We start from the raw sequence: 14,185 nt of genomic DNA, 5'->3' as shown, positions 1-14,185 counted from the left end.
AGCTTGATGTCCACATATTACAATGCTCTTTAAGGATTCAGAATAAGGCAGGCAATGGAGGAATTTGAAATATTTTCCTAGGTTCATCTGTAATATCTTCTTTCCTACAGAAACATAGGGCTGGGGCTCTAGAAAAGCTCCAACATGTCATGTTTCCTACTTTTTATAAGCAGGAGTCTCTTTCTGACCTGTTGGAGCAAGGCAAAGAGCCCTGGACTGTGTAACGTAAAGTGAAAATAGCAAAAAAATTCAGATGGGTGGGGATTATTTATTATTATTTTTTTGAGCCAGAGTCTCACTCTGTCGCCCAGGCTGGAGTGCAGTGACACGATCTCAGTTCACTGCAACCTCCACCTCTTGGGTTCAAGCAATTCTCCTGTCTCAGCCTCCTGAGTAGTTGGGACTGCAGGCACATGCCACCACGCCCAGCTAATTCTTGTATTTTTAGTAGAGACGGGATTTCACCAGTTTGGCCAAGATGGTCTCCTTGTGATCCACCTGCCTCGGCCTCCCAAAGTACTGGGGTTACAGGCATGAGCCACCGTGTCCGGCTGGGAATGTTTTACAGATGTAAACACAGGTAAGAGGTCAGATGGGCAGAGTGGAAGCTCCATCTTCAAATAGTGTGTGGGGAGACTCTTTGCAAGTGAGAGAATTCTGTGGGAAAAGCATCATTTAAATCCTGAGATCTCTGGACATATTTCTTTGCCCCACTTATCCCTCTGCTTGCTCTTTTTCTCTTTTCTTTTTACAGATATGCACCACCACCACACCTGGCTAATTTTTGTATTTTTAATAGCGACGAGGTTTTGCCATGTTGGCCAGATTGGTCTCAAACTACCAACCTCAGGTGATTTACCCGCCTCAGCCTCCTAAAGTGCTGGGATTACAGGGGTGAGCCACCGCGCCTGTGCCCTGTGCTCTTGAGACGTGTATTAGTTTGACCTTTTGTCCTCTAGTGATGCCGCAGCTCAGAGACAAAGGCACAGTCTTTATCCTGATGGGCAGCGCCCTGTCATCTGGCTTCTGTCACCTCTTTGGTTTCTTGACTCTGCAGCACAGGGCGGGCTGTGCCAAAGTGGTTTCTTTCCTCTGTGGTCTCTCCTTCTGTACTTGATTCCATCTGATGCTCCGTTCTCTGTCCCTATAGATCAGAACTGCCCCGTCCCTCTAGATATACCTGCCCCTTGACCTATTCAGGTTCCATCCCATTTCCTGTACTTGGAACACCTAATTAGGAGATGGAAAAATCTGGGCTGCTCCTCCTTTGCGTCTGGGGTGCGGGATACTGCACAGAGCCCTCTGTACTTGTTCAAATAGTCTGGTTGTCTATTTGAAATAGGAAAAATGGCCACATGCAGTGGCTGCCTGTAATCCCATCACTTTGAGAGGCTGAGGCAAGCGGAACACTTGAGGTCGGGGGTTTGAGACCAGCCTGGCCAACATGATAAAACCCTGTTTTTACTAAAAATACAAAAAGTAGTCGGGCGTGGTGGCGGGTGCCTGTAGTCAGGAGACTGAGGCAAGAGAATCTCTTCAACATGGGAGAAAGAGGTGAGCTGAAATCATGCTGAATCTATACATTGGATTTGTTGAATATGTGCCTATAAATAGAATTCATAGGTCATTCAGTTTGACAAATTTCATAGGATACATTATAAGAGATGTAAACCTGCCTCCTTCCCACATTATCATACTGACTTTTAAAAATCTCTTCCATTTTTGCTGCACAATTGCAATTTTTCCCAGAGTTGAAGATAGGGTACTTTTTTTTTTTTTTTTTTGAGACCGAGTCTTGCTCTGTCATCAGACTGGAGAGCAATGGCACGATCTTGGCTCACTGCAACCTCTGCCTCCCAGGTTCAATTGATTCTCCTACCTCAGTCTCCCGAGTAGTTGTGACTACAAGCACGCACCACCATGCCCGGCTAATTTTTTCATTTTTAGTGGAGACAGGGTTTCATCATGTTGGCCAGTATATTCTTGATCTCTTGACTTCGCGATCTGCCTGCCTCTGCCTCCCAAAGTGCTGGGATTACAGGTGTGAGCCACCATGCCCAGGCAAGGATGCAATATTATTAATGCTCTTTATTAAATCAGTTCTTTTCTACTAAGGTCAGAATTTTAACTGATGAACTATAATTATATATTTTTTCACACACAGTCTTGCTCTGTTGCTCAGGCTGGAGTACAGTGGCATGATCTCTGCTCACTGCTATCTCCTCTTCCTAGATTTAAGTCATTCGACTGCCTCAGCCTTTCCAATAGCTGGGATTACAGGCGCCAAACTCCATGTCCAGCTAATTTTTGTATTTTTAGTAGACAGGGTTTCATCGTGTTGACCAAGCTGGGTTTGTACTCCTGACTTCAGGTGATCCACCTGCCTGAGCCTCCCAAAGTGTTGAGATTACAGGCGTGAGCCACTTCTCCCGGCCTACTGTCACTTATGAACGTATTAATCTTTGTATTTCTGACCACCTCAATATCCACAGTACTCTCTCAGACCCCACACTACTCTCATTATGTAAGGAAAGACACATGCTTATCCATGGGACAGCCTTCTCAGGACACAGCCTAAACCAATGTCTGCTCTGTATGATGGTTGACATGCCACTGTCTAAATTTTAAGTTCTGGGGTACATGTGCAGAATGTGCAGGTTTGTTATGTAGGTATACATGTGCCATGGTGATTTGTTGCATCCATCAACCCGTCATCTAGGTTTTAAGCCCTGCATGCATTAGGTGTTTTTCCCAATGTTCTCACTCCTCTTGCCCCCCACCCCGATAGGCCCTGCTGTATGTTGTTTCTGTCCCTGTGTCCATGTGTTCTAATTGTTCAACTCCCACTTATGAGTCAGAACATGCAGTGTTTGGTTTTCTGTTCCTGTGTTAGTTTGCTGAGCATGATGGCTTTCAGCTTCATCCATGTCCCTACAAAGGACATGATCTCATTCTTTTTTTTCTTTTCTTTTCGAAATGGAGTTTCGCTCTTGTTGCCCAGGCTGGAGTGCAATGGCATGATCTCGGCTCACCACAACCTCCACCTCCCGGGTTCAAGCGATTCTCCCGCCTCAGCCTCCAAAGTAGCTGGAATTACAGGTATGCACCACCTTGTCTGGCTAATTTTGTATTTTTAGTAGAGAAGGGGTTTCACCATGTTGGTCAGGCTGGTCTCCAACTCCTGACCTCAGGTGATCTGCCCACCTTAGCCTTCCAAAGTGCTGGGATTACAGGTGTGAGCCACTGTGTCCTGCCAGTCTCATTCTTTTTTATGACTGCATAGCATTCCATGGAATATATGTGCCACATTTTCTTTAACCAGTCTATCCTTGATGGGCATTTGGGTTGGTTCTAAGTCTTTGTTATTGTAACTATTGCTGCAAGAAATATACATGTGTGTGTGTCTTGATAGTAAAATGATTTATAATCCTTTGGATATATACCCAGCAATGGGATTGCCAGGGCAATACTACATCCACTTTTAAGAACATGTCTGGGTCTGCAGCCCAAGATCAAATCCCATTGACCTATTTTCAGTGTAAATTGGTGGACCTACTCTATTTATTTGAAAAGCAATAATTTACTCCAAATTTCTTTTTTTTTTTGAGACGGAATCTCACGCTCTTGCCTAGGCTGGAGTGCAGTGGCACGATCTCGGCTCACTGCAAGCTCCGCGTCCCGGGTTCCCGCCATTCTCCTGCCTCAGCCTCCTGAGTAGCTGGGACTACAGGCGCCCGCCACCGCGCCCGGCTAATTTTTTGTATTTTTAGTAGAGACGGGGTTTCACTGTGGTCTCGATCTCCTGACCTTGTGATCCGCCCGCCTCGGCCTCCCAAAGTGCTGGGATTACAGGCTTGAGCCACCGCGCCCGGCCTACTCCAAATTTCTTTTGGCAAGTTAGTGTTTGTTGGTAGATGGCTGGGAATACTGCAGAGTTTTTGTGAAGATGAAAAAGTTACTTTAGTTAAGAAAAAAGATTTATCAGTCTCTGTCAGATTTATTAGATGGAGCTTTTCATGTCTTAACCACCTCAAACTACCGTAAGAAATACTGTAGACTGAGATGCTTAACACCTTAAACTGCAGGAAATAATTTCTCATAAATCTGTAAACAGTGAAGTCCAAGATGCATAAAAACACTTCCCGGGTGGTGCCTTCTTTCTATTTTACCCTAGTCTGCTGTTTTTTTTTTTTTTTTTTAATGGAGTTTTGCTAATTTTTGTATTTTTAGTAGAGATGGGGTTTAATAATGTTGGACAGGCTGGTCTCAAACTCCTGACCTCAGATGATTCACCCACCCTGGGCTCACAAATTGCTGAGATTACAGGCCTGAGCCACCGCACCTTGCCCCAGCCAGCTTCTTGCTGTGTCTCACATGTCAGAGTGAAAGGAAGCAAGCACTCTAGTGGTTTTCCTTATATAGGCACTAATCCTGTTCATTAGAGCTTCCTCCTCATGGCCTAATTGTTGCCCAATGTCCCCACTTCCAATAACATAATATTGGGGAATAGGATCTTAGTAGACTAATTTTGGTCAGTGCAAACATTTAGACCATGGGTGCCTTCGTTGTGTTGTATACCTTTTATTTTTCAGTTTGCTCCAAAGAATGTTTTCTCTGACCTTAGTCAATAAATTTCCCAATTCCAAAATTCTTTTCAATTACTAGATAGCCATGTTTCCCTTCTATTGTATGCCCAGGCTTCATGTTGGAAAAATTCTCCTTTTTGGGGAGCTAACCTAACTAATTTTTGCAATGTAAGTGGTTGGTCGTAGCTTTCTTTATACTACTGTTCTGCAGTTAGTTTGAATTATGTGCAGTCACCCTTTCTCTACTAGAAAATATCTGTTCCTGGCCGGGTGCGGTGGCTTACATCTGTAATCCCAGCACTTTGGGAAGCCAAGGTGGGCGGATCATGAGGTCAGGAGATCGAGACCATCCTGGCTAACATGGTGAAACCCCATCTCTACTAGAAATATAAAAAATTAGCCGGGCGTAGTGGCGGGCGCCTGTAGTCCCAGCTACTTGGGAGGCTGAGGCAGGAGAATGGCGTGAACCCGGGAGGCGGACCTTGCAGTGAGCCGAGATTGCACCACTGCACTCCAGCCTGGGCGACAGAGCAAGACTCCATCTTAAAAAGAAAAAGAAAAGAAAATATCTGTTCCTTTTGTTCTCCAAAAAATTAAAAATCATGATTGGGAGTTTTATAATTTCCTTTAACATAAGCATTACTCTTAGTGTAATATTACATATTTCAATAGGAGATATTTATTATCTGTAATTAATTGGAAACTGTGGGTTCCTTATGTCTTATAGGTATTTTTTCTAAATATGAGATCAAGGAATTACCAACAAAAAAGGAGAGTAATACAGGAGAAATATTCCAGACAGTAATGTTGGAAAGACATGAAAGCCACGACATAGATTTTTGCTTCAGTGAAACCCAGAAAAATGTACATGACTCTCAATGTCGGTGGAGACATGATGAAAGACATTACAAACGAGTGTGTGTGACCTATAAGGAAAGTCTTATTGGTAGAAGAGACATGCATGGTAGAAAGGATGATGTACAAAACAAGCCTATTAAAAGTCAACTTGGATTAAACTTACAGTCACACCTACCAGAACTGCAGCTATTTCAAGCTGAAAGGAAAATATATAAATATGATCACATGGAAAAATCTGTCAACAGTAGTTCCTTAGTTTCCCCACCCCGTATTTCTTCTACTGTCAAAACCCACGTTTCTCATACACATGCATATAATTTTGTGGATTCATTATTCACACAAAAAGAGAAAGCAAACATTGGGACAGAACACTACAAATGTAATGAGTGTGGCAAGTCCTTTCACCAAGGCTTACATTTTACTATACATCAAATAATCCATGCTGAGGAGAAGCAGCTTAAATGTGATATATGTGGCAAGAGCTTCAATAAAAAATCAAACCTTTCAAGTCATCGAAGAATTCATACTGGAGAGAAGCCATATAAATGTAACGAATGTGGCAAGGTCTTCAATAATATTTCACACCTTGCACAGCATCGCAGGATTCATACTGGAGAGAAACCATATAAATGTAATGAATGTGGCAAGGTCTTTAATCAAATTTCACACCTTGCACAACATCAAAGAATTCATACTGGAGAGAAACCTTATAAATGTAATGAATGTGGAAAGGTATTCCATCAAATTTCACACCTTGCACAACATCGGACAATTCATACTGGAGAAAAACCTTACAAATGTAACAAATGTGGCAAGGTGTTCAGTCGCAATTCCTACCTTATACAACATCTGATCATTCATACTGGAGAGAAACCCTACAAATGTAATGAATGTGGAAAGGTCTTCAATCATATTTCACACCTTGCACAACATCGGAGAATTCACACTGGAGAGAAACCCTACAAATGTAACGAATGTGGCAAAGTCTTCAGTCACAAGTCATCCCTAGCAAATCACTGGAGGATCCATACTGGAGAGAAACCTTACAAATGTAATGAATGTGGCAAGGTCTTCAGTCGCAATTCATACCTTGCCCAACATCTGCTAATTCATACTGGTGAGAAACCTTTTAAGTGTGATGAATGTAACAAAGCATTCAGTCAAAATTCACATCTTGTACAACATCGCAGAATTCATACTGGAGAGAAACCTTACAAATGTAATGAATGTGGCAAAGTCTTCAGTCAAAATTCATACCTTGCATATCATCGGAGAATTCATACTGGAGAAAAGCCTTATAAATGTAATGAATGTGGGAAAGTCTTCAGTCTGAACTCATCCCTAGCACATCATCGGAAAATTCACACTGGAGAGAAACCTTACAAATGTAATGAATGTGGCAAAGCTTTCAGTGTACGTTCAAGCCTTACTAATCATCACGTGACCCATACTGGAGAGAAACCTTTCAAATGTAATGAATGTGGCAAACTCTTCCGCGACAGTTCATATCTTGTTGGTCATCAGAGATTTCATGCTGGAGAGAAATCTAACAAATGTAATTAATGTGGCAGAGGGTTCAGTCAGCATTAAAGCCTTGCAACACATACAATAATTTATACTGGAGAAAAACTTTGCAAGTATAATGAATGTAGCAGAGCCTTTAGTTTTGTTCAAGGCTTAATAACCATTAGCTAGTCCATAGGGGAGAGAAACTTTACTAATGTATTGAATGTGGCAAGGCCTTAAGGTAAAAGTCTGAGATCAGGATTTTTCAAAGAATTCTTGCTGGTGAGAAACCTAACAAATGTAATGAAAGTGGCAAGGTCTTCTGGCACAACTCTCACATTGTACAATATTGCAAAATTTCATACTTGAGAAACAAAAACACTGAGTGGGAAACCATTATGACTTCAAACATTCATCAACATCAGAGAATCCATACTAAAGAGCCTTTATATAATTATATGTGATAGAGATTTTCTGCAGGCCATAGTCTTACTAGGCATCAAAAACTTTTTTGATGAAACCATACAAAGGGAATGTGCACGCTTAGGCTTTTACCCAAGCATTAAAACTGGAACATCACAGGGTTTATACTGGAGAGTAACTACACAAAGATAATGAATGTAATAAGCCTTTCAGTGTAATATTCATTATTTTGTCATGAGAGATCTATTCAATAAAAACCAAGTAAATGTAGTAAATCTGGAAAGGTCACTAGTCTAAGATGCATTCTCATGGTTCATTAAAAATTCATAGTGGAGGCCGGGCGCAGTGGCTCACGCCTGTAATCCCAGCACTTTGGGAGGCCGAGGCAGGCGGATCACAAGGTCAGCAGTTCGAGACCATCCTGGCTAACACGGTGAAACCCCGTCTCTACTAAAAATACAAAAAATTAGCCGGGTGCGGTGGTGGGCGCCTGTAGTCCCAGCTACTCAGAAGGCTGAGACAGGAGAATGGCATGAACCCGGGAGGTGGAGCTTGCAGTGAGCCGAGATTGCACCACTGCACTCCAGCCTGGGCGACAGAGCAAGACTCCGTCTTTTAAAAAATATATATATATATTCATATTGGAGGGCTGGATGCAGTGGCTCATTCCTGTAATCTCAGCACTTTGGGAGGCCGATGCCGAGGCGGGTGGATCATGAGATCAAGAGATTGAGACCATTGGCCGGGCGCGGTGGCTCAAGCCTGTAATCCCAGCACTTTGGGAGGCCGAGACGGGCGGATCACGAGGTCAGGAGATCGAAACCATCCTGGCTAACACGGTGAAACCCCGTCTCTATTAAGAAATACAAAAAAAAAAAACTAGCCGGGCGAGGTGGCGGGCGCCTGTAGTCCCAGCTACTCGGGAGGCTGAGGCCGGAGAATGGCGTGAACCCGGGAGGCGGAGCTTGCAGTGAGCTGAGATCCGGCCACTGAACTCCAGCCTGGGCGACAGAGCAAGACTCCGTCTCAAAAAAAAAAAAAAAAGAGATTGAGACCATCCTGCCAACCAACATGGTGAAACCCTGTCTCTACTAAAAATACAAAAAATAGCTGGGGGTAGCAGTACACGCCTGTAGTCCCAGCTGCTTGGGAGGCTGAGACAGGAGAGTTGCTTGAACCTGGCAGGCAGAGGTTGCAGTGAGCCAAGATCGTGCCACTGCACTCCAGCCTGGTCGAGAGAGTGAGACTCTGTCTCAAAAAATAATTCATAGTGGATCCCAGGTGTGGTGGCTCACGCCTGTAATCCCAGCACACTGGGAGGCCGAGTTGGGTGGATCATGAGGTCAGGAGTTTGAGACCGGCTTGACCAACATAGTGAAACCCCATCTCTACTAAAAATACAAAAATTAGCCAGGTGTGGTAGTGGGTGCCTGTAATCCCAGCTATTTGAGAGGCTGAGGCAGGAGAATTACTTGAACCTGGGAGTCAGAGCTTGCAGTGAGCTGAGATCTCACCACTGCACTTCAGCCTGGGCAACAGAGTGAGACTCCATCTCAAAAAAAAAAAAAAAAAAGAAAAAATTATAGTGGAACAAACACAAATGTAGTGATATGGTAAATTAACCAATTCACAGACTATAATCCATCTGAGAGCTCATAAGAAGTCTAATTCTCTGCCATTAATCTTTTATATTACATTCTGCAGAATAATTACAATTCAAAGCATGTTAAAAGTCATGACATACATCAAAGACTCAAAGACATTTGGAAATGGCCAGTTACCTTCAGGTCATAAAATAATTGATTACATTATTGAAGGAGAAAGACTTCTTTACCAATGTTAACTTTCAAGCTGACATTAGAAATGTTTTTATGATGTCTTTCTTAGTCATTTCATGATCTATAGGCAAGAATAGGAAAAAATGGCCTACTTCATTAGGTGAGATCATTTCCATATTCCTGTGAAACAGGGACACTATCTTTTGAAATTAAATATTGGCTGAATATTGGCTAATCCCAGCACTTTGGGAGGCGGACATGGGTGGATCACTTGAGGTCAGGAGTTTGAGAACAGCCTGGCCAGCATGGTGAAACCCCATCTTTACTAAAAATAACAAAAATTAGCCAGACATTGTGGCTGGCACCTGTAATCCCAGCCACTCGGGAGACTGAGGCAGGAGAATTGCTTGAATCTAGGAGGCGGAGCTTGCAGTGGGCCGAGATTGCGCCACTGCACTTCAGCCTGGGTGACAGGTGAGACTCCATCTCTCAAAAAAAAAAAAAACACACACACAAAGAAAAGGAAACAGAACCAGACAGAGATTGTTGCCTACGTATGTGTTTCTGTGATGCTCCTCAAAAACAACAATGGGCCAGGCATTGTGGCTCACTCCTGTAATTCCAACACTTTGGGAGGCCGAGGCAGGTATATCACCTGAGATCAGGAGTTCGAGACGAGCTTGGGCAAGAAAGTGAAACCGCATCTCTACTAAAAATACAAAAACACGCCAGGCATAGTGACGCACGCTTGTAATCCCAGCTATGAGAGGCTGAGGCAGGAGAATCACTTAAACCCGTGAGGTGGAGGTTGCAGTGAGCCTAGATTGTGCCACTTCACTCCAGCCTGGATGACAGAGTGAGTATTTCAAAGAAAAAAAAAAAAAAGGAAAAAAATGGCTGAATTAAGATTTGTAAGGGGCTGAGAATAATGTAAAGCTGTGATATCAGTCATATTATTGCATACAGGGCATTCTTCACAGAGAGGGCCAGTGTGGATTATAGGAAAGAAATGCTCTACTAACCAATCATGAAACAGAGCAATCCAAGACCTCAAGAGACTGCAGTTTTTACTGGAGGAGATTAATACGTTAATAGGAAGTGATTACATGTAAGGTAGAGGTAATGCAGGGGAAATGTTAGCCACATCTCCATTGAATGGCAGTAGCTGTCATGTAGCAAGATTGAGGAAAAATTGATCTTAATCTTGAAATTGAAAAGATTAGTTATCACAGAGAAGAGGATTTTTTAGCATTTTTTTCTTTTTTTCTATTTGTAGAGACGAGGTTTCGCTATGTGTCCCAGACTGGTTTTGAACTCCTGAGCTCAAGTGATCCTTCTGCTTGGCCTCCTAAAAGTGTTGGGATTACAGGTGTGAGCCACTGTATCTGGTCCAAAGAGGAGAGTTTAATTATTTAAAAAAAAAAAAAAAAAACCACAATAGCATGTTCTTGATTAGGAATCCCATTAAACTGCCAGCATTACATTTTCTATTGTTTGTTTTTTGAGACAATGTCTCACTCTGTCACCCAGGCTGGATTGCAATGGAGCGATCATGACTCACTGCAACCTCCGCCTCCCAGGTTCAAGCAATTCTCCTGCCTCAGCCTCCCTAGTAGATGGGACTACATGCGCACCACCACCATGCCCGGTTAATTTTTGTATTTTTTGGTAGAGATGTGGTTTCACTGTGTTGGCCAGGCTACATTTTCTATTGTTTTATTTAGAATGTATCATAAATTTCATGTGTCAATAAAATTTATTTTTTTATAACTATGAGTTAATTATGTCCCATCTACCTGCATAGCTTTATCTCACCTCTATAGGATCCTTCATGTCTAAACACAAACAATGCCCCATCAGGTTGCTAAGGCTGAAGGATCTACAGTTTTATTTTATGATGGAATTAAACATCATACAATTTGAGAACATACAATCACCCCTTCCACTTCAGTTATCCTCTCTGCAGTCGGCCTTAGGTTACTTATGTGAACATGATGAGAATCCCATAGCAGTGCAGTTTCACACTCTGACAAACCTGCATCCCTATTGATAAGTGTAACTTGTATTCTTCTAAATGTCTTTCTCTTATGTCCCAAATGAACACAAGGCATGCATTTTAATTTACGTAAAATAAAAATACACATATAGTAAGGATATAAAAAGTGCTGTGAAATAAAAGTAAATGTGGGGAATATGAACAAAAGTAACACCAAAATTGAGCTGGGCGTGGTGGTGTACGACTGTAATCTCAGCTACTCGGGAGACTGAGTAAGGAGAATCGCTTGAACCCAGAGGTGGAGGTTGCAGTGAGCAGAGATCACACTGCTGCACTCTAGCCTGGGTGACAGAGAGAGACTCTGTCTCAGCAAAAGAAAAAAAAAGATCTCCAGTTGCCTCTATGTTTTTGCAAATGACAGGATACCATACTTTTTGATGGCTGAACATTGGTCCGTTGTGTGTAAGCACCACTTTTTTTTTGTCCATTTATCTGTTGCTGGACACTTAGGTTGCTTCCAAATCTTGGCTATTGTGAACAGGAGTGCACACACATGGTAGTGCAGAGATCTTTTTCACATACTGATTTCTTTTATTTTGCATGTATACCCAGCACTAGGCTTGCTGGATGATATGGTAACTCAATGTTTAAGTTTTAAAATAGCTTATTTGCCTTATCTCTTTGCTTTCCCCCTGTTCCTACTAGCCAGACTCCTTTTCCCTAATTAGGACTCCACAATAAATCCAAATATATTCTGAAGACTCTCTCTGTTATAGGTTTTCTAACCATACCTGACAGAAAGAGAAAACAAAGAAAAGGTATAAAATAACTTATAGGGCCGGGCGCGGTGGCTCACGCCTGTAATCCCAGCACTTTGGGGGGCTGAGGCGGGCGGATCACCAGGTCAGGAGTTAAAGACTAGACTGGCCAATATGGTGAAACCTCATCTCTACTAAAAATACAAAAAAAAGTTAGCTGGGAGTAATGGTGCATGCCTGTAATCCCAGCTACTTGGTAGGCTGAGGCGGGAGAACTGCTTGAACCCAGGAGACGGAGGTTGCAGTGAGGCAAGATAGTGCCACTGCACTCCAGCCTGAGTGACAGACTGAAGACTCTGTCTCAAAAAAATAATAATTTTAAAATACCTTATAATTGGCTGGGCAAGGTGGCTCATGCCTGTAATCTCAGCACTTTGGGAGGCCGAGGCAGGCAGATCACTTGAGGACCGGAGTTTGAGACCAGCCTGGCCAACATAGCGAAATGGCATTTCTACTAAAAATACAAAAATTAGCCAGGCGTGGTGGCGCACACCTGTAATCCCAGCTACTCAGGAGGTTGGGGTAGGAAAATTGCTTGAACCTGGGAGGCGGAGGTTGCAGTGAGTCAGGATCACACCACTGCACTCCAGCCTGGGTGACACAGTGAGACTGTCTCAAAACAAACAAAACCCTTACAATTTGACAATAAAAAGCATCTTTTCTAGTTACTTTCAGAATGCACGTAAAGTGGATTGAAAATTCTGCCGTGGTGAAAGTTCATCCTATCAGTTGGGTCACCCTTGCCATATCCAACTGATACAGGAGGTAGAAAGAAATTATTTAGGCAGATAGTGAGGGCAAAAACTCCTCTGCAGAGCTTCCCTTCTAACAAAAAGCTGCCCAAAATATCATTTTGTTCTAACGAAGAGCAGCCTGAAAAATTGATCTGCAAACAGGTAAGCAAGCTGGAAGCTTGCATGGAGGAAAGTCAGCAGCTGCGCCAATAGGAAAGGGGCAACCTTGGGGCTAGGCATGCCCACAATGGAAGCTCCGTCTTTCCTTTTTTGTTAGCACGTGTACAGTAAGAAAGAAATGGGCAAGATGGTGCACATCTCAGGCACAGAACCCACCTGCATAATAAAACATTGGGGAGGGGGCTACCAGAAATTCATGCCGTATGCAAATGACACATCTGGTCCTAACGAGTTTTTCATGCCCTATGTAGATAAGACACTGCCTCCCCACCAGCTCATCAATAAAACCCCTACATTTTACCACGAATCCTCAAACCATTTTTCCAGGACCCCTCTCTGTAGCAGAGAGCTATTGACTTTCTTTCGCCTATTGAACTTCTACTCTAACGTCACTCTTGGGTGTCCATGTACTTGATTTCCGTGGCCATGAGACAATGAACCTCAGATATTACCCCAGAAAATGAGGCTGCTTCACAACTAAACCAAAGTCAAGAGGACATATAAAAAATAAACTCAGGACACATACATTGCTTCAAGAACGTGATTCTCTGAAGTATGGCTGCTGAAACTTCCTGATGTAACCAGAAACCCCTGAAACCAGCTTTTCCTTTTTTCTTTTTTTTTGGACAGAGTCTTGCTCTGTCACCAGGCTAGAGAGAAGTGGCACAGTCTCGGCTCACTGCAAGCCACGACTCCCTGGATCAAGCGATTCTCCAGCCTCAGCCTCCGGAGTAGCTGGGATTAGAGGCACGTGCCCAAGACACCCGCTAATTTTTGTATTTTTACTAGAGACAGGGTTTCACCATCTTCACCAGGATGGTCTCGAACTCCTGACCTTGTGATCTGCCCGCCTTGGCCTCCCAAGGTGCTGGGATTACAGGCATGAGCCACCGTACCAGCCCAGATTTTTCTTATAGCTGCTAAAATAAATCACCTGGGACTTTAAAAATAGTTTGTGAGCCAAGTATCTGAGACATCTCAATCAGTTTAGAAAGTTTATCTTGCCAAGGTTAAGAGTATGCGCATGACGCAGGCTCAGGAGGTCCAAATGGCATGTGCCCAATATGGTCTAGGTAGACCTTACATTTTAGGGAGACATGTCATATCAATCAGTAAGTGTCAGAGGTACATTGGTTCAGTCGGGAAAGGTAGAACAACTCAAAGCCGGGGAGGGGGGTTCCAGGACATAGGTAGATAAGAGACAAATGGTTGCTTTCTTTTCAGTCTCTGATTAGCCTTTCGTACTTTGAGTAACTTTGTTCTCATATATTTTATTTTATTTTGAGATGAGGTCTTGCTCTTTGCC

General features: G+C 43.0%; 1 protein-coding gene across 9 annotated transcripts in view; it reads left to right on the top strand.

The window, feature by feature from the left end:
* LOC126943021 (zinc finger protein 611) overlaps positions 1-7,643 on the top strand; it is a 165,042-nt gene extending 157,399 nt beyond the window's left edge. For 4 of the 9 annotated variants that reach the window (XM_050771281.1, XM_050771286.1, XM_050771287.1 and 1 more), the window contains 3 exons: positions 755-850; positions 2,983-3,099; positions 5,314-7,643. In XM_050771281.1, coding sequence (XP_050627238.1) covers positions 755-850; positions 2,983-3,099; positions 5,314-7,007 — 1,907 coding nt within the window. In that variant the 3' untranslated portion in view covers positions 7,008-7,643. Of the gene's footprint in view, positions 1-448; positions 581-754; positions 851-2,982; positions 3,100-5,313 lie in introns of all 9 variants that reach the window. The other 5 variants (XM_050771283.1, XM_050771291.1, XM_050771290.1 and 2 more) reach the window with 3 other exon arrangements.
* The last annotated feature ends 6,542 nt before the right edge of the window (positions 7,644-14,185 follow it).

This window comes from Macaca thibetana, chromosome 19, assembly GCF_024542745.1.
Source record: "Macaca thibetana thibetana isolate TM-01 chromosome 19, ASM2454274v1, whole genome shotgun sequence".
Lineage (NCBI taxonomy): Eukaryota > Metazoa > Chordata > Mammalia > Primates > Cercopithecidae > Macaca > Macaca thibetana.
Note: the sequence above shows the minus strand (reverse complement) of the source record. Positions and strands in the feature narration are given on the sequence as shown.